This window comes from Chlamydotis macqueenii, chromosome Z (assembly GCF_036417535.1).
Source record: "Chlamydotis macqueenii isolate bChlMac1 chromosome Z, bChlMac1.mat, whole genome shotgun sequence".
Lineage (NCBI taxonomy): Eukaryota > Metazoa > Chordata > Aves > Otidiformes > Otididae > Chlamydotis > Chlamydotis macqueenii.
Window position 1 is genome coordinate 44,117,720 of NC_141593.1, and position 24,494 is coordinate 44,142,213.

The following is a 24,494-nucleotide window of genomic DNA, read 5'->3' on the forward strand; positions in this document are numbered from 1 at the left end:
GTTTCCAAGGAAAATACATAAACATGAGTAACATTAGGTCTGTCACACTTTTCTTGGTGCAAATGCGATGCTGCTCTAACGCTGTTGTTCTTGTCCTATGTTGAGTCATGCAGTATAGATACTTTATCCTGCCCGTGACTCTGCTCTAAGAGCACAGATCATGTTATCACTTTACAAATATAGCATATTAGTACATCTGGAAGGCTAGTCACGCTGTGGGGTACAAACAGGTCTGGCAGGCCATGAGCTACGCTGCTGCTATAAACAACCTCAGTGTCCCAAATTGAATAACTGCAGAGCATGCTCAGGAGCTCTGGACACTCGTGTTCTTTAGTAGTAGGTAAGTGACAGTTTTGCTGATTATTGTGTTTCTTCAGATGTGTGGGGTCAAGGTGGGAAATGGTTGGGAAAGTGAGAAGTCATTATCAGGTCTTCGTTGCTGCTACCGTGCTGTGGATTTTTAAATGCCAATGTATATGGGAAAAATAGCTGAAACATGGAGTGTTAGTCCAGAGTGGTGTGTTTGCTGAGTACCTTTAAATACAGCAAGATTCACACCATATATAGCTCCTCTTGGTAGATTTACACCTGTGACAAATCCAAACTTTATAATTTCGGAAAGCTTTCATGACTCACTCTGTGACTCAGTTGCAATAAACCCTTGCTATTACATCTCAAGGACAGATGCTGGTATGATAATGATTTTCAATAAAAAAATGGTTGGAGAGATTGGTCATTTATCTTTGTTGTCTGTCAAAATTTAGAGTGGAATTTAAAAAGAGTTATAGAACTTTGCTTTCTGAAGGCCGCTTACAGCTAATCTAACTGGTATAGGAAATCTAACCTGCTAAATCTTTTGAGAACAGAGCTTATAATTTGAAGTCAAATATTGTCATTATTGTTGTTGTTGCTACCGTAAGTATTTATGTGCTGTCTATCACTGACATGTTACTTTCTGTAGGCTAAAAGGTACTGACCAGCTCTCATCCTCTCAATAGTAGTTAACGGAGCACCATTTCAAGGATCAGTGATGGATAACAATGCCCATTAGCCAAAAAGGTAGATCCTACCAAAGAGTTTAATGCACTTTCATCTTATCAGACAGAAGGTGAAGGTGGAGAATTATTCCAAGAAGGATGTCCAGCTGCCCATGCCACCGGTGCCTCCTATTCACAGGAATGGGAAGGTTTTGTGCAAAAAGCTAAAGACACAGCTGTGGTGAGGGAAGAGAGCTGATAAAATACATCTGCTGCCTCATGACTCTGTGGTGGGGTTTAAACCCTTTGAGCTAAAATAACATGGTTGCTGGAGTAGTTGAAACCTGCATCTTCTCTTGCTTATCTAAATTGTCTGCCATATCTTCTTAAAACACAGAATTTGACTGCTTAGGAGCTGGCTATGAGCATTTTACTCACAAGATGAGTAAAAGGATCTTGTACCTAACACTGGAAATAGGACTAAGAGGGTTGATGCCATGGGTCAGACATAGGTTTTTCTCTCATTCTGCAGTACAGGAAAACACTGGTGACAGGACTGGATTTTTAGATCACCACATGGAAAATGGATCTCTGGGAGCAAAAGGAAATGAACAAAATTTTGAAGATCTTTGGCTAGTCTCAATTAGGTCAGGGAGCCCAAAATAACATTTATGTTGCTCTCATCCATGTAGACAACTTCAGCGGCTGGACTCTGTACATGAAAGGTGACAGTAGTAGCCTCACTTCCTGAGGATGGTCCAAGTACATTAACCTTAAGACAAATGAGAATAAGTCAGTAAAATATTGTTCTAAAACCCAAGAATCGTATAAAACAGGTCTGAGAAACCTGAGACTGTAATTTTATTCTTAGTTAACATTACCTAATTGGATATGAAAGCCTTCATGTTTTGTTCAGTGGCATTGAGTGCAATTTTGTTTGCCATGGGGTTTTCTTTGCATGAGTAATTAAGTGGGGTCTCTCTAATAAATTCTTAGCACATGTTTTAGTTCTCCCAGGACACTGTTATCTACTACCTAAGACAATTGTTTCCATCTTCTGACTACAGCTACATTCATAGATTCAACCACCTTTAAAAATACATAATGCACTTTTGAGCTTACTATTTTTCCTTTGACAAGAAACAACCTTAAAATACATGCCCATTTCAAATACATCAGCCCTATCTCAGTTTTATGAGAATTAGACCTCTCTTCAGCAATGCCCAGTGAAAAAAAAAAGAATGGATTTATGTCACAGACATCAGTCCAGTGTTTCATTAGCTTCATTGTCAGTGGAAGAACCACTTTGAATAATTAGCCAGTTCACTGAAGTGCTAGGGGAATACATCTGTAATAAATCCCCTTGCATATGTAACATCTATCATGCTTGATGGCAAACATATTCGTGCTACAAGACTTGAGGAAGTATAAGGAATATTGTAATGCAGTTGCTAATTAATCCATAATTAAAGACCTAATTAATGAATAACCCTGTGAAAAATTGTCTAAAAATCAAGATGTGAAAACTGCAGTGGTAGAGGAATCTTGTTTGTGAGACTGGTTAATTTACATCTAGAACAGGACTGATTAATGAAAACTGTCAGTTAGATGACAGTGCTGCAGCACTGGACAAAGAGAAAGACGAGCATAAAAATGTGTGGAAACCAAGCTCAGTCTTTTCATATCTATAGTCACATATCTTTTTACTTTTAAGATGTTCATAGCTATTTCTACCTGAAGTGTAAGGGGTAGGTTAAGAAAAGACATATTTTCACTCTTAGCTGTGGTATAAACCAATGCAAAAGTAATTTATTTGTGTGTGAAAGCGACTAATGTCAGATTCTGTTCCTAAATGGCTCTTTTATGAAATAGCTAAAGCAGAAAACTCAAAAAGAACTTGATTCATCAGAGCATTCAGGATTAAGCCCCGTGATATGCAAAGGCACTAATTTCTGAAATTAACATCAGTGGAAGCTGGACTAATTAATAGCTTGAAAGTATCACTGTCTGTCTGTGTTTGTTTATCTAGGAGCCGGCTGGCTGAGACTGTGCTCTTGAGAGAGCAGGAGGGAACATTGCAAACTCCCAAAACATCTGGGCTGGCGTCCAGGTGTCAGGACTGCTTTCTCCAGCCCTGGAGCAACTTATCCCTTTCCTCTTCTGTTTATTCCACGGTGCAGCTGCATTTGCTGGATCTCTGTGGACCTAGGCCTTTGGGGGGGCACCTGCTGTGATCCATAGCATTGCCCTGCCCACGTGCTCCTCAGGACCCAGCCATCACATTGCCTGCATATATGATCTGAAGCATGATCTGACTTGGATCCCTCACCCGAAACTCTGACTGCCAAATCTGCACTTTCCGCAGGTCTAGTGACAGATAAACCAGCCAGTCTAGCAAGGAGAATAATTCCCTGATGGTGTAGAACAACAAGCGACTGTTACTGGCAGCAAGACGAGGTAGGGCAGAGCAGCTTCTTGGTTTGCAGTCCTCTCCCACTCCTCAGGTGGCTCAGGGGAGCACTGCCCCACTTACAAGCTGTGCACAGTTAGCACAAGATAGTTATGTACTATGAGTGCTGTCACCATTTCTATTGTTCTTTCAATCACAGCATGTTTCTGTAATTTAATTGTTCCTTGGTAACACAAAAAATGTGTTCAGTTGCCATCCAAATAGCAGGTTTCCTTTGAATTATTTAAAGACCTGTGAGATAAATGACTTGATCATTCTGAAGCACAGTGTGTGTGAGCTTGTGTCCTAAGAAATTATTTGTAGGATTGGTAGGAAATACCTTCACCCACGTTTTCCCTATGTAATCCTGCCAGTAATATTCATAACATTGCAGCAGATCTCCCACAGTGGTTATCTGAAAGAAAAAGGACCCAAGTGAACAATTAAACAAAAAAAAAAAATGAAGAAACTGAAACATTAATAATTTGGTAACTCAGCAAAGTATGCACAGTTCTGTAACTGAAGGCAACCAGGCCCCGTATGAACCCAGGAGGGCTGTAGCAGAGGCAAATATTGGCTGTATCTATAGTATGTTGGGCATGTTCCAGACGCAAGAGAAGACTCAGATCTTGCTCTACAGAATACCCTGTGCACAGGCCAGTTGGCCAGCATTGACACTAGTGCCAGCTATGTTCAGGGGAGGCTAGACCGTAGTATAATAAAGCCAATATAATTTTGGCTTATGACTGGCTGTATTCAACCCACTCTAGACAAGACAGAGATAATGTTGGTAAACAGAGACAAGCTGTAGAAGAGCTGGTACAGTTAGTCCTGGAAGGCCATACAGTCATCTTATCTAAGAACTCTTTTCCCCTGTGCTCCACTGCTTTCTATTTCAAAGACGACCTTGCCTTGTCCTTAATGTTTTGTAGTATGCTCCTCAGTGCATCTATACATTGATATGTCTCAGATGCTGAGATGAGTGCAGAAAGACTGCAAACTGTTCATTCAACGCAGCTGCTGATTTGAAGAGCACTTTTTCTCTGTGGAAGACCTTCTGTTTGGAAGTCAGTGTTACTTTTAGTTTATGTATCCTTAAACAGTTTGCTTCTCAAAGACCAGGCATCTTGTGATGCAAGCACAGGTAACAGAGATTAAACTCTTTGAGCGCTAAACACCGGGAGCTGCCAAAAAGCAGTACCATTTTAAAACTCAGTTGCCGGAGTGTTCTCCATATCCCACATTGGTTATGCTTCCAGACATATTGCAAGTCATCATTTCTCTGCTTTTATTAAGCCCAGGGGAAAAAAAGAAAAAAAAAAAGTCAAATGCCTGCTCTGAGTTCAGAGGCCAAGTGGGAACAAACACAAATAAGTGTTCATGAGATCACTGGCTGCTGTCAAAGATGGCTGTGGAAATATCTGGCAGGTCTGTGGCAGAGCTGTAAAAAAGGAGTGGAGATACCAGTAGCTGAAGGGAGCAAGGGCATTTAACGAGTAGCATCCTAAATCCAGTTTTACTGCTGGGTCGATGTGGTCTGAGGTATGCGTATCTTTGTAGCAACAACATGAATAACAATAAAAAGAAAATAATAAAGATTATAGATATTGCAAGGCAGATATCTTATTTCCCATTCTGCAGTTTTTCAAAACCTTACTGAATAGATTCTTGTCTAGAGCTCCTGGGTACTCCTACTATTTAAAGAAGAAAGTCTGAAGAAGATGCTAGAGAATTGTCTGCATACCTTTAGGCGAATTTATACAATAAACCAAATTATAAATGATAAAATAAAAATAATCTATGCATGTACTTAAACAGATGATTTTACTAGCAATAACATTTGGCATTAATATTGTATCATTTAAATGAAAACATATGATGAGTGTCATCACTAAGATTTTGCTTTTTTGCCACCTAATCCTCCAAATGCTTAGGAGTGCCAATATCCTTATACACATAAGGACTGTGTTTGAGTTTAATAGGCCTATTTATATGTACAGTTAAATGAATAAAATTTTTGCAAGACTCTAAAGGGATGTTGTTGTCTTCTTTTTAAGAACAGAAGTCTCATAGAAGTGTCTGTGAAGGCATTTGTTCTGTTCCACACATGCAGGGATAGCTCATGGCAATCAGAAACCTAAACCCAAATATTGATAACAAAAGAGTGCTCTTATGCAACAAGCACTTCTTCTCACCTCAGCTGGCCCAGAAAGGTAGTGGATTATTAAATTAACCTGGAAAGAAGTAAAGATGGTTTTCAGTGTTGAGATTGGGCCTGCAGCAGGACAAGGCTGAGAGAGTTGCTGAGGAAAGGGGCTTGATAAGGTGCTCCAGTGATGGCACAGGGCTCTGGAACAGTGAAACTGAGAAAAATTTGTAGGTCATAGTATCTGGGATTGAAAGTATAGCCCTGAGGGGAGAAATACAGATTTGTGATTTCGAATGTGGAGAGGGAAAATACTAGTTATAAGAAGTCTTGTGAGTCCCTTATTAATGAAAACTGGGACAAGGTTGCAGATGGCCTAGCCTGCTACTTGAAAAAAAGAAGATGTTGCAAAAGCCACTGTGTTCAAAGGGATTTTTTTTTCAAAGATGTTATTTTTTTCTTCTCTCTCTTCTTAAGAAAAGTTTTAAAGAGAGAGAAATGGTGAAGCAAAGAGAACCTTCTTTCCTCTGCCATTAGTACAAGTTTCTCTGCTTAGAAGCTCCAGTATCACTTTGCCAAACAATGCAAATGCTTATTTAATTTTAAAATTATTTAAAATATGTATTTCTTAAAATATTGCCTTAAATGTAACGTGTAGCTGCTTATGAAGGGAAAATCTTGCAATTATTAAAAAAGAAATTAATTCTGAATGGCCAGCTTTGTTTCTGATCTAGCCATCATGAGAAAGATAAGAAATCAGACTATCTTCCCAGTATGTTGCCATCTAAGGATATTGATTAAGGCCTTGTAGATTACTTCTTGGGAGGTGTAAATGGTTAAGGATAAGATTGCTTGCTTCCATAGACACACACAGAGAACTATTTTCTTCACAACTGATTCTCTTGTAAATGACATCCTTGCCTTCTCTTTGTGTTCCTAAATCCCATTTGCCCTGGAAACCACTGTGCTTTCATTATCATACATTACTGAAGAGCCTTGCTTTTGTGATCTATCTCACTAATAACTCGTAAAACTGAATGAAAGTTATAACCATGCATCATCTAAGAAAGGTGCACTGATGATCTGCAGTAAAATTGAAATGTAGATGTCACCCAAGGAAGATGGCATTACGTACAAACTCAATGATGTTATAAAGTAGGGCCTTGCAAATGAAGGTGATGGTTGCTTTTGAGGTCAGGACTTGTTCTTAATAAAAGTAAGGCTGCCTATTTCTTGGGTAAGAAATAACTTGAGTATGGTTTTTGTTTCTTACTTATTGCCATATTAGTGAGTCAGGACCAAAGCTTGTCCTTAATGAGCACGTGTAAGTATGGGGTATGAAAGGAGCAATGCTGAATTACAAAAGAATGGGGAAAATGGAAGAGGAAGGAGGTTGAAATATGTGGATTTGGGTGAAAAACCATGTGGCTGCTTTGAGAAGGGCAGTTGTACTAGGTGACCTCCAGAGGCCCTTTTCAACCTCACTGGTTCTGTGATTTCTGATGAGAGGTAAGATTCTAATAGTGATTACCCATGAAGAGCCTAATGATGAGGGGGAATACAAGTGTGGAATGCCAGTTAAAGGGAAGAAGTCAGAAAGAAGTTTATAATGAGGCATTTCTCTACCCAAATGTAACTTCCCACATGTGACTAACAGATGGTAGCCTTTGGGTTTTCTTGTGCAGGCCTAACCTGATGATTGGAAGAAAGTAACTGCTGTATGTGAGCTTGAACAGGTACAGCCGTATGTATTTCTCAAAATGGAAATTAATATTGGTACTTGCTCCTTCTGTTGCAAATTCCTACCATGCATGAGTAAGCACCTTGAAGAACCTACACTTTGGATCAGATAAGTCTAGTTTCTGCCAGCTTGCCAGGCTCTCATTTCTGGGCAACAGTCTCATCATCAGAAAAATGGTGGCATCTGAACTTTGTGAAATATACGTTCTGCCATCACACTTGATACTTCATGCCCATTTTCCAGACCAGGAGATGTGGTAAAGCAACAACCCTGTGAAGGTTGTTGGGTGACCTGTTTGGAATTCTGCATAGCAGCAAAGTTTCACATTCGTCCTGATGAATATTTCTAAACCCTTAGCTACCCCACGATCTGATTAGGATTCATGGCTTTGCTCCTTCTGAAGACATTAGTCCTGGGGAGTTATGATGGACACCTCTCACCTCCCACTCACGTACATCTTCTGCTTGGTTTTACTGTTGAAGAAAAACCTCGATGCATTGCAGGCTAATTCAATATGTGGATAAAAGCTGTATGAACTTTTCCAACCTGAGTGTCTAATAAATCAATGTCTCAATAAAGAACAGATGACTTAACCTGGGAGACAGGAAGGTGGGGAACAAGTCAAGGAAATAGAGTACTTTCACAGTTTATTCAGACTTTGTGTTGATTAAGGCCATCTAGTTCCAACAGAGGTCAAGTGTCCAGCTGCCACTTCACTGTCTCTCGGCAATTCAGCTCCTGCAATAGCCCTTCTACCAAAACACACTGCTATGAATTGGTCTATTAAAATGAATTAGATCCTGCAGAGTGACTGCTGGTCTGTGGCTACTGTGAAGGGGAAGTCCTTGACACTGGGTTTCTTGATTTGGGAAGCAGAGGAGAGTGTTTTATTTTATGTGGTAAACAGTTTCCTGTAAAGTATTAGTGAATACGTTTTAGAATAGTGCAACTGATTAGAGATAAACCTTTCCACTGAGAATAAGGTCACCATTCTCATTACACTTCTATTAATGGGGTTTTGACTTGGCTGTTGTCAGCAGTTGGTCCCAGATAGGCTAGGATCTATTTTTGCCTCATTGTTAGTGCTCGTAAAGATAAACAAGCAATGGGAACAGCTTTATGAACAGCGAAGATAGCAGTTTGTATAAACATCCTAAGATACAGAAGACTATGTCAAAGAAAAATACTGATCTCTGATCAGTCTCTGTGCCAGTACTTGGAGATATTTGTGAGGGTGTTTCTTACTGAGATGACAAATAAGGTGGACAAGCAGGAACCTTTCCTCTTGGTGTACCTATGAATAATCCTTTTTAGTCCATGCTGTGCGTTTTCCAGAGGACATGAGGGTGTTTTGCTGGCTCAGAATAAATTGTTCCTTTATGTGTTATGTATTACAGAGAGATGCATAGGTGGAAGGGGGTGAAAGAGAAAAGGGGCAGTTATGAAGTTACAAAAGGAAAAATGCAGAGGGGAGAAAAAATTCCCCTCCCTCTTCAGTATTATAACAGAAGGACAGATAAAAAATAACTCCAGTTGAAGGATACAGAGCTTGGAAAAAATGACCACAGTATAAGGTCTGAGGAAAAAGTAACAGATACAAGCTTGAAAACACCCAGTAAAGGAAGGGGCATATTGCTTTTTAAATAGTCAGTGGATAATCCACTGCAGTTTTCTTCTTTCCTTTATTAATTTTTTTTTAAGCTTATGGATGATATAATAAGTGTATTATCTAATGAAACCTCTAGCAAAGTTTAAATAACTGATTTTCCTTTTCTCTGTTTTTATCTTGGAAGAAGCAATTATTTTTAAAAGGCTTTGAACCTCTGTTTTGTAAGACTTATTTGCAGTGGTTCAGTAAAAAATGGCAGAAGTCTTCTGTAGACAATCTAGCTGCATTTCATGAAAACCAGTGTATTGTGATGATTGTACCCTCACTAGTTACTCCAAGCAAGAGAGTACAATTTTACCTATTTTATCAAGATTTGTATCTGTACTTGCATTAGTGATTTAGTAGGTGACTTGTTTCCTTTGTTGGTACTGAACCATTGCTATAGTTTAGTAAGGAACACCAGGTTGCCGGTCATACTGTTTCACAAGATATAAATCTGAGGTCTTAACCTCTTGTGGTTGTTAAAGAAAGAGTGTGGTTTCTTCCTTGGGTAAAAAAGGAGGTAGTGTTCATATTGGGTCGAGCTCAAGCATCATGCCTGCCAAAAGGAATGAGAGCTTTGTAATGGACTCCAATAAGGGCAAGCTTCTTGCAAGAAGTTTGTCTGGTTTTAACTCAGAATGGAAAGCTTGGTGAGTTAGGGTCCAGTTCAGCTCAGTTCTTAACTGCACAGGGCCTACATTGATACCAAGTCTTTGAGTGCTGGAAGATAATTCTACACATACTAATGAATGGGTCCATGTGTTCACAAACCCTTCACTTTGTCTCTGCCTTAGGTAAGTTTTCACTGTATTTTATGGAGCTGGTCTTTCAATACCTTTCACAGATAATGAACCTACTTACGCAAACACTGGAAATTCCCAAATTCTACTGGAACAGGATAGCTTGAGTGCATAAAGATGAATACATGAGAACCCAAGATGAAGTGCTTTTGCATGATTTATAATGAATAAATTCTTTACGAGCTCTTGTTTTAACATTAGTTACGTAAATTGTTAAAATTACAAAATCTTTAAAGTTATTTTTATCAGTGTTGCTTAATCAAATTAGTATTTCTTTGCAACTGTGTCTTTATCCTGGAAAGGGAAAAGTGCAAGAAATACAAAAAATCCAACCTTTAGCTCTTGCCATAGATTTTATGTAGAAGTCAATCGTATGCTACATTGATTACTGCGAGCACAAAACCCTAGACAAATTAGGTAAGATGGAAAGCATAGTATCTTAATATTTCTTATTACTTTAGCTTTTTTTACCAGATAATTTTAATGAAACATGATAATTTAGTTCTTTATTCTCCTCATTATTTCTTTCCTGAAGTGTTCATGATGGCTTGTTCTTGCAGGAGAATCTTAATGTCGACAGCATGGGGCATCAGGTGATAATATTTGATTTTTCTCTCATAAGAGGATTGTGGGAAAGTCGAGTTAAGAAGAGCAAAGAACGTCAGAGGAAAGAAAAAGAAAGATTAGAAAAAAGCTCATTGGAGAAGTAAGCCAACTTTTCTGCTATTCATTTAAACTGAATGCATTATTATTATCCACTAACATTGTCATATACTAAGCATTATGAGAAGATTCATATTTTGTTTCGAGGGCATTTGATTTCAATGATTTCTCACCTTGTTTCCTCAGATTATTGTAAGAGAAATGCAGCCTAAACTGTGCTTGTATTTCATTAGTCCCTGCTCTTTCTTTTATAGATTGTTATTTACTAATGGTGTATTTTATTGTCTACTGTACAGATTTAATTTGACGGGAAAAATAACATATTTTGTACCTTTCTACTGCTTATATGCTATATAAAAGTATGGCTTTTTATTATGGAATTAATGAAAAAATGCTCATAAAATTCAGTATTAAGAAATACTTTAAGCTTTTTTGTTGAGTTGACAGGAGAAACAAAAGGAATTAAATAAATGGACACGTACAATTGCTTCTGAATAGCAGAGGGAAGATAGAATAAAGGAATTATCAAAGGATTTTTTCTTATTCAAATATTAAAAAGATGCTTGATTATAACACTTACAGTCACTAATAATGTTATTGTTTTTATTGTATTTAATTTATGATTTCATTAAGCAATGTTTTAGTTTCTTTATGTTCATTCCCATTAGAGAAAGTAAAATATTATACTGTGCTGGCAATGTTGGAAACATATGACTTATCATTTTTCCTCTCTGAGAAGAGAACAAAGCAATAAAAATAACTTCCTGCTTTAAAAATAAATTGCACAGGGTTAAAGAGCACCCTTTTTTAAGAGCATCATTGCGTTGAACCTTCACGTGGTATCTCAGGAGACCCCCCACTCACAGATTCTCACTGCCAGTGCAGCTACACTGACAACAGAACAGCTGGGATAGGAGAAGATCAGGGTAATACAAAGTCTGACTGCCCTTTCTGCAAAACCGTTCTCTTCAAAACATCCATAGTTACAATCTTGGTTCTCCTGTCTCTTGCCAAAACCTGCATTAAAAATCACAATCCTAACAAAACCAATAAAGATAAAACTCTGTTCAGCCTGGAGAAGAGAAGGCTCCAGGGAGACCTTATAGCGACCTTCCAGTACCTAAAGGGCTTACAAGAAAGATGGGGAGAAACACTTTAGCAGGGCCTGTTGTGATAGGACGAGGGGTAATGGTTTTAAAACAGAGGGAGGTAGATTTGAACTGCATATAAGGAAGAGATTTTTGATGATAAGGATGGTGGAACACTGAAATAGGTTGCCCAGAGATGTGGCAGATAACCCATCCCTGGAAATATTCAAGGCCAGGTTGGACAGGGCTCTGAGCAACCTGATCTAGTTGGAGATGTCCCTGCTCCTTGCAGGGGAGTTGGACTAGATGACCTTTGAAGGTCCCTTCCAGCCCAGACTGGTCTATGATTCTGTGATTCTATGAACCTTGGTCAAACCTTATTTCTGTCCCAGATGCTACATTAAGAAGTGGCTTCGTGCAATTCTAATGCAGATAAAGCAGAAAACGCTACTTTACTGCTCTCGAGGTGCCACTGCAACCTTCTTCACGAAAAGAACATTATAACTAGGAATCCACATTGGTAGCTTCTAATGGCAGATGCAGTCATGTTCAGAACTGATGAAACATCAGTCCCAATGTTGACCTGAATGTCAACATCCCCCTGACACATTTTGTTTGTTTTTCGGTTTTCTGTGGTGCAGAAGACAACTTCTTAGTTCACTAGTACAAAAGTAAACCAGAAGTGCCAGACATGGGAGACTTCTGTATGGAAGAGGGAAAGAGGGTAACCTTATGTACTTAGAGGTAGCTGATTTCAGCTCCCATTTTTTTTTTTTTGTCACTAGCATATGTTAAGTCTCATTTCTTACTGTGATTTGTGTTTTCCCTAATAACAATACATTCTCCCTGCTGTTTCTGTCTGTGGTTATTTTTCTGTAGCCACACCTCCAGCTGAAATAGTGGAGCTTGATTGCCTGTTCTGCTCTTTTCCACTAAAGAGATCCAAACTAATTCTGTTATCTTCCTGTGCCAACTGGAAATGTGGAATCTGGGATACAATGCAGAGAAGTAAAAGGTTCCAAGTGCGCTTTCAGCATTCACAAAGGTGTTTTTTTTTCATCCTTTAGCTTGCAGTTTGCATATGGTAGTTTGTCTTGTGTGTCTTCATGCAATCAGATTGGTTTCCAGATTGCTTACTTCTTTTAGAGCTTCTGGAAAAAAGAAGGAAATACATTAGGCTTTGTTTCCTGAACATGAATAATCAGTATTTCATCCAGTGAAATGAATGGCAGAGTTCATGTTCATTCTTACGATGCAGGCCTCATAGAAGAGATGAAGCTGGTAGAATAATGGTCAAAGTCATAAAAATATTGATAATAAAATGCAAAATTCAGTTAAAAGAAAAATCCTCTTTGTTTTATGAGGTGTGCAGTGACCACTGGCCTTTAGGTCCTAAAGGTCAGATCACAAGTTATTTCTTAGATGCTTTCCAGTGCTTCCAAATGTTGGGCCAAAAATAAGACAAAATTTTGCTTGTTGTTAACTAAAAAGTCTAGATAAAATTGTGATTTTGACTTACTGCTTAATAGAAATAATATTTATTTGTAGAAATACATTTCACTATTTTAGGGAGTTCCGTGTGTGACCAAATTCTGGTATTCTACTTGGAGATTAAAATATTACCACTGTCAAATAGGTCCACTGAAATCAATGCTAGTACTTACTGTCAAGTCACAGCAAGAAAGTATTTTGGAAAGGCTTGTGACCCAAAATGGTAATTCCAAAAAACATTCAAAGAAGGAAGTTTCATGAATTGAGGACTGCATTCTAGCATTTAAAATTCTAGATATTTACTTTTGCCAGCAGCCAGAGTGAATCCACAAGTAGGGCTGAAATTAATAGAGTTTCTCTGCACTTGTGTAAAAGATGAGTTTGGAATCTGGTTTGCTGAGGCTGCTTTGACTTTTTATTTTTTTTTAAACAAAATCCAGTTTTTCTCAAAGATGTTACAGTTCACTAATGCCCTTGAGATTGTGCAGTTCCTTATCAGCCGTGTTTCTATGTAAAATTACCTGATAATATGTAGAGAAATGTAGTATGTGTTGTTTGAAGAAAAACTCCCAATTAACCTCTAGGGAACTTTGCTTGCCTTGGGGCAAGGTATTTTAGATTATGCAGGGTCAGCAAGCAGTCACATGTAAGATATTTCTCTTTTTTGACTGAAGATTTTTTAAGAGGAAAACCTCACAAATAAATGCAAAGCTTGAAATTGTTTGCATTAATGGTGAGATCTTGTAAAGAGCTTGGGAATTTAAAGGTCTAGAACAGATGTTTAAGCAGCTGGCCAGTGAAAGCTGATTTTGGAGAACAGTCCGCTGAGAATATTGTGAGAGGCTCATATCTGGCTCTCTGAGATACTGATATCAGATCACTTTGGGTGGAGTTAATTCAGTCCTCTGTTTCCCCTTTGGTTTTATGGGACTGTGGAAGTGTGGCAGTTTAAGGAACCCCTACTTCTGGGAGCACATATAAACCAACAATTGAGTATAAAAGAAAAAGGAACAGTATAGTGTTGTGCAGGAGTAATTTTATTTTACTTCATGTCCTTAGTCTCATCAGACAAACCCATTCTAAATCTCCCGTAGGATATGAAACACAAACTGTTACCAACAATTTGTGCTGTTCTGTAGTTATGTACATGTTTATGGAAGTCTGTATTATGGAAAGAAGTTTGTGTTTATAGCTTTGCTTTGTATTTCATCTTCTATATTCTGGTACTGGTGAACAACCTTATATTGTATCCTGAAATCCTGAATGCTGTCAGACTAACTTGATGTGGTATGATGATTTTCCTCATTAATTTTTCCTTTCTACTTGTCATTTTTTTTTTTGGAAAGGGAGTGAGAGTGAAAGTTTACAGTTAGATTTTTTTAAGGATTACAACATGTTTGTCTTCTGTGTGGAAAGAAATTAAGGTAAAACTTCAAGTGAGGAAATGCCAGACCTGTTTGCCCAGATTAGCTATCTAAATCTTTGCTGTGAAATGACACAGCCTCCCCTGTCCACCAACCAAACATGTAGCAAAGATAACTGTTTTCTCTTCCAGTGTGACTCTTCTCCAAAAATTTCCTCTCAACTTATGGCTAGCTAAATGTGCACTTTTCTGAGCTATGCACTTCCTGAATATTGAAAGTAAAAAGAAAACTTTCACTCTACAGGCAGACAGTGATGTTTTTCCCTGAGAGGTTATGTGTTTGTTTGATAAAATAGATTTGTCTCTAGCTCTTTGCCAAACTTCAGTGTTATAACCCTGTACCTGAACTAAGACTTTATTTGTGATGTATATGTTTATTCTCCCACTCAATACCTAATTCAGAACTTTTTCTAAGCAAGACTAAAACTCAAGCTGAGAGTCCTTAGTTCCAAAAACAAATTATAAGGAACAAGTTTGGAGTAGATCTGCAACCATAATGACTAATTAAGTAATTTTCCTTTGTTCTCAGGCACTTGTGTGTACAAACCTTGCATCTAATATGATGCACGCGAATGGGCTGGAAGAAAAGCTGCTGTTCAGCCACAATCCATTACAATCCATGGAAACTAAACCAGTATAATTGAATTTGAAGCAAATGTTACTTGTCCATCAGGAATATTAGTCTGGGCTGAGCTCCAGTTTAACTGTACTGCTTTTATAAAAATTCCATAGGATTATTTAACAATCCTACATGGCTAGTGATTCTGATTTAGGCGTCACCCAGGAGTACTATACTGGTGTCACCGTGTAGGGTTCTGGCTATTTCTTCCATTCTGACTTAGAGGAAATGGTGCCATCTAATGAAACTTCCTGTCTTTGCTGTAGAAGTATAGCTTTTCCTCAAGACCTCCTAATCAGATATTGAGCAGTAGGTAAGTGCGGAAGGAAGAACCATTCAAAGAAACTCAGCTACTCCTCATTTACTAGGATGGCTCTGAAATCCTTACTAATGCAAGCTTCTTGTTTTCCAAGCTGGTCGCACCTTTGAAGGGTCCAATAATTGAGTTTATTCTACAGTAGTTCTTTGCATTAGGTTGATTAGATTTGTGATTTTGTTGGAGAATCTAAAACACCAAGCAAGGAAGTCCCATATCCTCAAAAGGAAATATTTGTAATAAAAACTTTTAATAAGATGTTGTTAAATCTCTTTGCTGCAGTTATATATACTCAAATAGTGAAGTAATGTTTGGGGAACAATTACCTGAAGACAAGTTCATCACTAACCAAAATGGAAACACTTGAATATTCCATTTCCCTGCTGATTTTGTTTTGTATCTATAATATATCGTCCTGAAAGTTTACTGAAAAACAACAATGTGTTGGGAAATAGCTTGCCAGAATTAACCTATCCTCTATACTATTTATAGTCTGCTTTAGTGACAGGTGTGCTTTTGTGTGATAGATATAAAGGTACAAAACATAACTTTTTTTTTTTTTTAACAAACATAAGCAGCATGTAATCAGCCTTTTAAAAAATTACTTAGACTATTTGCATGGTTCAAGTGGAAATACTGGAGTAGGTAGCTGAGTTGGAACCTTAGATGTCATTTGGGTCCTATGTCCAGAAAAAAAAAAATTTTGCTTCTACTCCCACCTAAATTAGGCTTCATTGACTGACACACACTTTGTGAATTTTTAAAATGGGAGTTGTTTCTTTAATCTGACTGCAAGTGTTTGATCAGGCTCTAGAGGAAGATAAAAATATTTTATTGCTGAACAGTAATAAAACAACATAAACTTCAGGAGGGCTATGATTTTGTAACCAACTAATCTGTTTATCATATGTAGAAATGTGGTCCTTGAATATCCGGAGCCTTTAAAGTGCCAGGACCAGGAATTTAATTTCTCTGAAAGTATATTAATGTGTTTAAAGGCTGATTTTATTTGTGTGTGTGTGTTTGTTTTTTTTTTTTTTCCCGTTTGCCACACTGGTTTAGATGCCTTTCCTGTCTTTCCTAAATATTCACACAATAGCCTGCAGATACAACAGACCTAGTGGTAATTGGAGAATTGTCACCAAAGGAAGACTTAAATGTTCTTTATTTTCTTAAAGATCCTTTAAGAAGTACCATCACCTCCATGTTTTGACAATGACAGAGCTGAATGGCAACGCTTTGGTTTTATCTCAATTACAACCTGTAAATTATAGCTTTGTAATCTTTGCTTATTGGTACATACTGGCTTGACGTAAGTCTTGCCTCCAGGCTTGGAAGGCTAATATTGATTAATTTGGTTATTGTGTACCCCAAGGATACAAGTTGGGGTTGCAAATTGTTAGACCCTCTGCTCTTGGGATATATCATGTTTTCATTCTGAGATGTACTGTACAAAATTATGCTTATTTGTTGCTCCTTTATTAATTCACTTTTCATCTATTCAAAATGTGCTTGTACATAGTACTTAGGCTGGTGACTGTAAGTGGACATTATTTGAAAGCTTAATAGAGCACGTTGCCGTCGTTTAATGTGTGAGTAAAAAAGAAATTTGACACAGGATTTCCACATCAGTGCGTGATATCCATGTTGAGTTTCTAACCAGGTTTAATTTTTAATGTCTCTTTTTTTTCTGAGGTCAAAATTTCACTGACTGATTTGGTTAACATTGGGTTTTGTCATATACATTTTATTTTATTTGGCTAACAATGTGTCACTTCGTCCTGAGATTTGTGTTTTGTACATGTTATCAGTAAAGTGTTAGAGGATATTATATTCTTTCATCTTTAATGTAGCTCCCTTCTTGCTGTTCTATATTCCTGTTATGAGAGAGTAAAATTTTATATCTGAGCTCTCTGCTCTTGCGCTCCTGGGGTCTACCCAACAGAGCCAGCACTGATGTGTAGTAGAGCAATTCAGTGCCTTACTTTTTATGGAGAGTTAGACTTTTTGACCTCTTCTTTCTGTTTGTTAAGTTTCTGATGTTCTTGTAATGTATACTGCAAGGAATGAGTCAATCATTTTTTGTGCATGAGTGAAGAGCAGTGAATACCAAAAAAGCATTTTAGGGGCAAGATTTTCCAGTGTATTGAATTATGCACTGAGATCAAATGTTTATTGCTTTGGTAGAAAATGAAGGAATTCCATGGAAGTGAGAGGGCAGTAATGCAGAATTAACCTTCAGAGAGGGACAGAAAAGCTATATGTGGAGAGCTGGGGGTGGATGTGAGAAACAGCAGAACAGCAGTGCTAAGTAAAGAATCATAGAATCATTTAATAGTTTGGGTTGGAAGGGGTGTCTAGTTCCAACCCCCCTGCCATGGGCAGGGACACCTCCCACTAGACCAGGTCACTCAAATCCCCATCCACTCTGGCCTTGAAAGCTTCCAGGGATGGGGGATCCACAGCTTCTCTGGGCAACCTGCACCACTGCCTCACCACTCTCACAGTGAATAATTTCTTCCTTATATCTAGTCTGAATCTACGCTCTTTGAGTTTAAAACAATTACCCCTTGTCCTATCACTACATGCCCCTGTCAAAAGTCCCACTCCAGCTCTTATTATAGACCCACTTTATGTGCTGGAAGGCTGCTATAAGGTCTTCCTGGAGCCTTCTCTTCTCCAGGCTGAACAGCCCCAACTCTCTCAGCCTGTCCTCATAGGTATGGTGCTCCAGCCTTTCCCTCATCCACCAGTCTGGTCACCCAGTCGTAAAAGGAAATGAGGTTGGTCAAGCACGACCTGCCTTTCGTGAACCCGTGCTGGCTGGGCCTGATCCCCTGGATGCCACGCATATGCCGAGTGATCTCACCCAAGATGATTTGCTCCATAACTTTCCCAGGTACTGAGGTCAGGCTGACAGGCCTGTAGTTCTCCGGATCCTCCTTACGGCCCTTCTTGTAGATAGGAGTCACATTGGCAAGCCTCCAATCCTCTGGGACCTCCCCAGATAACCAGGAGCACTGGTAGATGGCTGAGAGTGGCTTGGCAATCACCTCCACCAACTCCCTTAGCACCCTAGGATGGAGCCCGTCCGGTCCCATGGACTTGTGGCAGTCCAGATGGAGAAGGAGCTCTCTAACTGTCTCCACCTGTACCACAGGGGGTGTATTCGGCCTGGCATCCCAGACTTTCAGATTAGGGCATAAAGTGCCCTGAGGATAACCGATCTGCCTATTAAAGGCAGAAGTAAAGAAGGCGTTGAGGACCTCAGCCTTCTTATCCTCAGTGGTCACATTCCCTGCTGCATCAACTAAAGGGTATAAATTCTCCTTGTTTCTTCTCTTACCACTGATATATTTGTAGAAGGATTTCTTGTTCTCTTTTACTGCAGTGGCCAATCTGAGTTCATGTTGAGCTTTTGCCTTCCTAACTTCCTCCCTGCATACCTTAGAAACTTCTTTGTAATCTCCCCAAGTAGCCTGTCCCTTCTTCCAGAGGACATAGACTCTCTTTTTCTTCCGGAGCCTCAACAATAGTTCCCGATTCATCCACACCGATCTTCTTCCCCTACGGCTTGCCTTACGGCATTCAGGAACAGCCTGTTCTTGTGCCTTTAAGATCTCCATCTTGAGGAGCGTCCAGGCTTCCTGGACCCCTTTACCCTTAAGGAGTGACTCCCAAGGGACCCTCGCAACAAGTGTCCCGAACAAGTCAAAGTCCGCCCTCTTGAAGTTCAGGATCGCCGTTCTGCTAGTCATCCTTCTGACATCTCCAAGAATAGAGAATTCTACAATTTCATGGTCGCTCTGCCCAAGACAGTGCCCAACCTTCACGTCTCCCACCAGTCCTTCTCTGTTAGTAAAGAGTAGGTCAATCAGGGCACCACCCCTGGTAGGCTCTCGTACCAGCTGCATAAGAAACTATCTTCCACACCCTCTAGGAACCTTTTGGACTGTTTCCTCTGCGCTGTATGATATTCCCAGCATGTATCAGGGAAGTTGAAGTCTCCCACAAGAACGAGTGCTGGCAATCGTGCGACTCGCTCAAGCTGCTCATAGAACGCCTCGTCCTTCTCTTCATCCTGATTAGGCGGTCTATAACAGACCCCCACCACGATGTCACCCCTACAGGCCTTTCCTCTGATCCTTATCCATAGGCACTCAACTGTATCATTCCCAACCCCAAGCTCTTCAACGTCAAAATAGTCTTTAATATAAAGGGCCACACTACCACCCTTCCTTCCTCATCTATCTCTTCTGAAGAGCTTGTAGCCTTCCATCACAGCACTCCAGTTGTGGGAGTGGTCCCACCATGTTTCAGTAATAGCAACCAGGTCATAGTTATCCTGCCGCACAGTCGCTTCCAGCTTCTCCTGCTTGTTGCTCATGCTGCGTGCATTGGTGTAGATGCACTTCAGCCGAGACAGCTGCCTCAGCCCCAGATCGAGCACCGTTCCCCTGGGCTCTTCCCTTGAGGGCCTTGTTTTGTCCCCTTCCCGCTTCGTAGCTAGTTTAAAGATCTGTCGATAAGCCCCGCCAGCTCCTGTGCTAGGATTCGTTGCCCCCTGTGAGATAGGTGGGTTCCACAAACAGAAGACAGGCCAGGGGCCGAGTAAACTGCCCCATGATCAAAGAACCCAAAGTTTCTCTCTTGACACAAGCCTCTAAGCCAATTATTCATTAATGGAACTTTCCAAGCCCACTCCATGCCGCTCGCTGACCCTGAAGGTATAGAACAGAAGATCACTTGAGCTCCTGCTCCTTGAACCAAACCCCCTAAACCCCTGAAATCTCTTTTCATAGTTCTTAGGCTTCTCTGTGCAATTTCATCGCTGCCCACTTGAACTATGAGGAGTGGAAAATAATCAGTGGGCCTAACCAGCTGTGGAAGTTTCCGGGTTATGTCTCTGACCCGGGCCCCAGGAAGGCAGCACACCTCCCTACAGGAAGGGTCAGGCCGGCATATTGGGCCCTTTGTCCCTCTCAGAAGGGAGTCACCTACAACTATCACCCTTCTTTCTTTTTTGGAGGAGGCAGTCTTCAAGCGTGGATCCGATTGCCTCACCTTACGCAAGCTAGGAGGCGGCGTTCCCATGTCATCCTCACTCACCTCTCCCTCCGGTTTCAGGGCTTCAAACCTGTTACACAGAGGGACCTGGGGAACCGAGGTAGGTCGGGGTGGGTGTTGCCTGCGACGCCAACCTGGGACCTGCTGCCATCCCTCCTCTCCTCTCAAGCAGTCCCTCTCTGCTTGACTATGGCAAGGGAGAGGGTCCACTACTCCCTTGGTCCGGGGGGTGCAATCTCTGCGTCTTTCTCGCAGAGAGTCACTCCACCAGTCAATCTTCCGCTCGCACTCTCTGATGCTCCGTAACCTCTCTACGTCCTCCCTCAGCTCCACCACCAGACTGAGCAGCTCGTCCAGCTGCTCACACCTTGCACAGGTGGCATCCTTCCCGTCCTCTCCTGGCAGCAGCAGGCTCAGGCAGTCCCTGCAGCCAGAGACCTGAACTGCCACATTTTTGGGCAGACCTTCTGTCTGGGTTGCCACAGTCTCCTTGGGGGGAGCCCGCTTCCTGGTGAGGACCATGTTTAAAGCTGTGACGTCAGGGCCTGTCAATAGGAGAGCAGGTCGCCCGAGAAAAGACTAGACCCAGCTCCCACTCCCGCTGCTACTGTATTGAATGGGGAGTGCGGGCTGCTCACACTCTGATCACCTCCTCCATAGGTGGTCAGTAACACCTTTACTCCATGACTTTCTTATGCTGGGGGCTCCAGAGCTGGATGCAGTACTCCAGCTGGGGTCTCATGAGAGCGGAGTAGATGGGCAGAGTCACCTCCCTCAACTTGCTGGCCATGCTTCTTTTGATAGAGCCCAAGATGCGGTTGGCACTTTGGAGCACAAGCGCATGTTGCTGGCTTGTGTTGAGCTTCTTGTCCACCAGCACTCTGAAGTCCTTCTCCTCAAGGCTGCTCTTAATCCATGCTCCACCCAGCCTGTGTTTGTTCCTGGGGTTGCCCTGACCCACGTGCAGGACCTTGCACTTGGCTTGGTTGAACTTCATAAGGTTTGCACAGGCCCATGTCTCCAGCCCATTAAGTTCTCTCTGGATGGTATCCCTTCCCTCCAGCATGTTGACTCCATCACACAGCTTGATGTCATCGGTGAACTTGCTGAGAGTGCACTCTATCCCACTGTCTGTGTCGCTGACAAAGATGTTAAACAACAATGGTCCCAGTACTGACCCAATACTGACCCCTAGGGAGTGCCACTTGTCACTGTTCCCCACTTGGACATGGTGCTGTTGACTGCAACTCTTGAGTGTGACCATCCAGTCAATTCCTTATCCACCTGCTGGTCCATTCATCAAATGCTTTGCACAAGTCCAGGTAGATTATGTCAGTTGCTCTTCCGTTATCCACCAATGTTGTCATGCTAGGGTTTTGGTCCTTTTCAGTTCCTGCCTTTTAATGGTTCAGATCCTTTTGTTGTTCTCTTCCTTGGGGATTTGAGTACATTCCACCCTTCCCTGCCCACACTTCGCCTTCCATCCACGTCACACAGTAATACAAAGCTTTTATGGCTTATTAGCTGTGCTCACTGGTAGATTAGTTTTGGAAAAAAGATAAGTAGGTGGTTTGGGCCTGTTTATTTTTCTTACAGTGTATGAAATTGTTATTTTCTAGCTTTTCCTAGTGATCTCTTGCTACTGCATTTTCTGCCCTCTGTTGTGTTGGTGGTCTCTAGGGTTCAGATTGAATAGGCAAGATCAACACTAAAAATTGAAGTGGCTTATGTGTTAAAGCATGTGAAAGAGGTGTTTTAACTTTCATGTCTGCTGGTATGGAAAATTCTGTCACCTGAGTGCTTCCAGATTGCAGCTGGAGAGGATACCCTTTGGTAGGGCTGCCTAGTGCAATCAGGTGCTCAGGTGTCCCTCCCTCTGTAACCAGAAGTATCAGATACAGCATGTTGAAGGATCACAAAATTGGCTAAGGAACTGTAACCTATTTTCTTGTCTTTGTTATACCAAATAGGTTCAGAAAAGATTTTGAGATGTTGTGGGTTGGTGGTGGACTCTTCCTTGACTGTACCAGCAGTTTCAGTACCCCTCTAGCTACTGAAGTCCCTTTAGGGACTCTCTGAGCTGAATGTGTTGCTGGACATGTTTCTGTCTGTCCAGTCTACTTCTTCATAGCTACTTTACATATCACAGCTCGCTGTGGTATGAAGCAGTCCACAATTAGAGACTGAGAGAAACTGGGAGGCTTACTTAAAATGTATATATATATATTTTTTAATTCTCAGTCCTCCTCTATTGATATTTTAAACATGAGAAATTCTTCCAGATGCCTACTTGAAAAGACCATGCTGATCTCTAATGAAAACTGAAACCAAGGATGAGTAACTTTTCTGCAGCTCTCAATAACTTCTTTAACAGTTTCTTCTCTGCTCCTTTCATACCTTGATAAGTTATTGCTCCCATCATCTACTTTCTGCTTCTGATATGCTAGAAATCCTTTTCTTACTCATTTATATACCTGCAGTAAGTGACTTCACTTGCTTCTTTGTGTTTTTTACATTTGATTTATCAGAGCTTATACTGCCTTCTGATGTCTTCATTTGAACATTTTATCTAATGAGGAAAGAAAGATCCTTACAGTGGCTTCACTGTCATGTACTTACTCTGAGGCTGTGCTGTGTCCATGCAGTCTGACAGCATTTCATCCAGTGAGCTTCACTTTTAACCAACTTCACTGTTATATGCAGCTCATCATCTGAAATATTTGTGGAAGATATTTTTCCTTATTTTCTCTTTATAAAGATGTTGCATGGGAATACATTGCAGTCATTATTACAAAAGTGGCTTTCTGTAGTTCTCTGATGACCCATGTCTAGTCTGCTGCTCCTTGAAATGAAATCAGGTCCTCCTGTGTTCTCTCAGGCTAGCTGCTCTGATGAACAGTCATACACGGTTTCCAAAAGTGTATGTTCTTTGCAATCTGTCCATGTGTTGTGTGTATGCCGATAGCTGAAGTCTCCCGCTGTTGCTGTGCTCTCTGCTTTCGAGTCTCTCTAACGCCCCCTAAGGTTTCAGTAAGCACCAGAGTTTGTGCTGGGCACTTTGCAGCTGTCTCAGTAATACCTTTCCTATTTAGGTATGCAATTTTGATCCCTAAAGATTTATTTTAATAGTATTGAGCCAAACATGATTTTTAATCTACCTTATCATATGCCCATAAATATACCTTGCCCTGCAGTTTCTATCTGATATCTTGCTATGACTGTTCAAAAATTGCTTATTTTCACCAAGTTTGGAAGATTCTTCTTGTACCCAGGTTTGTAAATGATTTCTTGTACGTTACTTAAAACCAGACATTCTGTTTCATGTGCCATTGTTTAAACATTTTAGCATTTTAGAGAAAATCCTATCCTTAGCTGGGAATACGTGTACAGATTTTGTTGCATCCTACTTGAACTTCATAAACTTGCATCTGATTCTCTTTCTAGGACTTGTCATTTTCTACTTTCTGTAGGGGGCACATTATAATGAACTTTGTGCCTTTCTTCACCTGTCATTTTTCTACAAGTCTTTAGCTTAACATTTCTGCCATAGGGTGGAGATCAAATAAATGAATCTCATGTACCACAAGAACCTAGCATTCAAAGCATAAGATCAGATTTATGATGCAAGAGGCTGTGCAGAGTCTTATTTTGGTATAAGGAAGGCTTGCTTCCGTTAATCAACCTGTTTCTTAATTGACTAAGCTGAAATAAATCTCTCTTAAATTAAAGCATGAGCTTTTGGCAATGCTTAATTTCATCAAATTGAATTTGCACCTGAAGTTATATGGCTAAAAGTTTGCCTTGGAGGTGAGCCTAAAGTTACACTGAAATTGAATCTGAAATTAGTTGGCATGTGATAACTTTGACCTTTACCTCCGCCTTCTAAGATGGTAGTGGAAGATAATGTATAAAAAATAAAAATAAATCTTTATACTTGAACAAGAAAGAGCAGGGAACAGGGAATATCTAACTTCTTACTTTCTAAAATGACTGTTTTCCAATTGAAAAATTTTGCATATAAGGCCAGGTCCTTGTTTCCATTTGTACATATAACTTGTTCTGT

At 40.3% G+C, this 24,494-nt stretch overlaps 2 protein-coding genes across 2 annotated transcripts in view; one reads left to right on the forward strand and one right to left on the reverse strand.

The window, feature by feature from the left end:
• Positions 1-230: 230 nt before the first annotated feature.
• LRRC2 (leucine rich repeat containing 2) overlaps positions 231-24,494 on the forward strand; it is a 75,121-nt gene continuing 50,857 nt past the window's right edge. Inside the window, exons 1-2 of the mRNA XM_086771260.1 lie at positions 231-340; positions 10,325-10,470. Of these exons, the coding sequence (XP_086627386.1) occupies positions 10,346-10,470 (125 nt within the window). The 5' untranslated portion in view covers positions 231-340; positions 10,325-10,345. The remainder of the gene's footprint in view (positions 341-10,324; positions 10,471-24,494) is intronic.
• LOC147596322 (uncharacterized) lies at positions 12,381-23,072 on the reverse strand. The gene is made up of 3 exons (XM_086770494.1): positions 23,051-23,072; positions 19,955-20,829; positions 12,381-12,503 (listed from the first exon to the last, which is right to left on the reverse strand). The coding sequence occupies exons 1-3, from the start codon at positions 23,070-23,072 to the stop codon at positions 12,381-12,383; spliced, it is 1,020 nt and encodes a 339-aa protein (XP_086626620.1).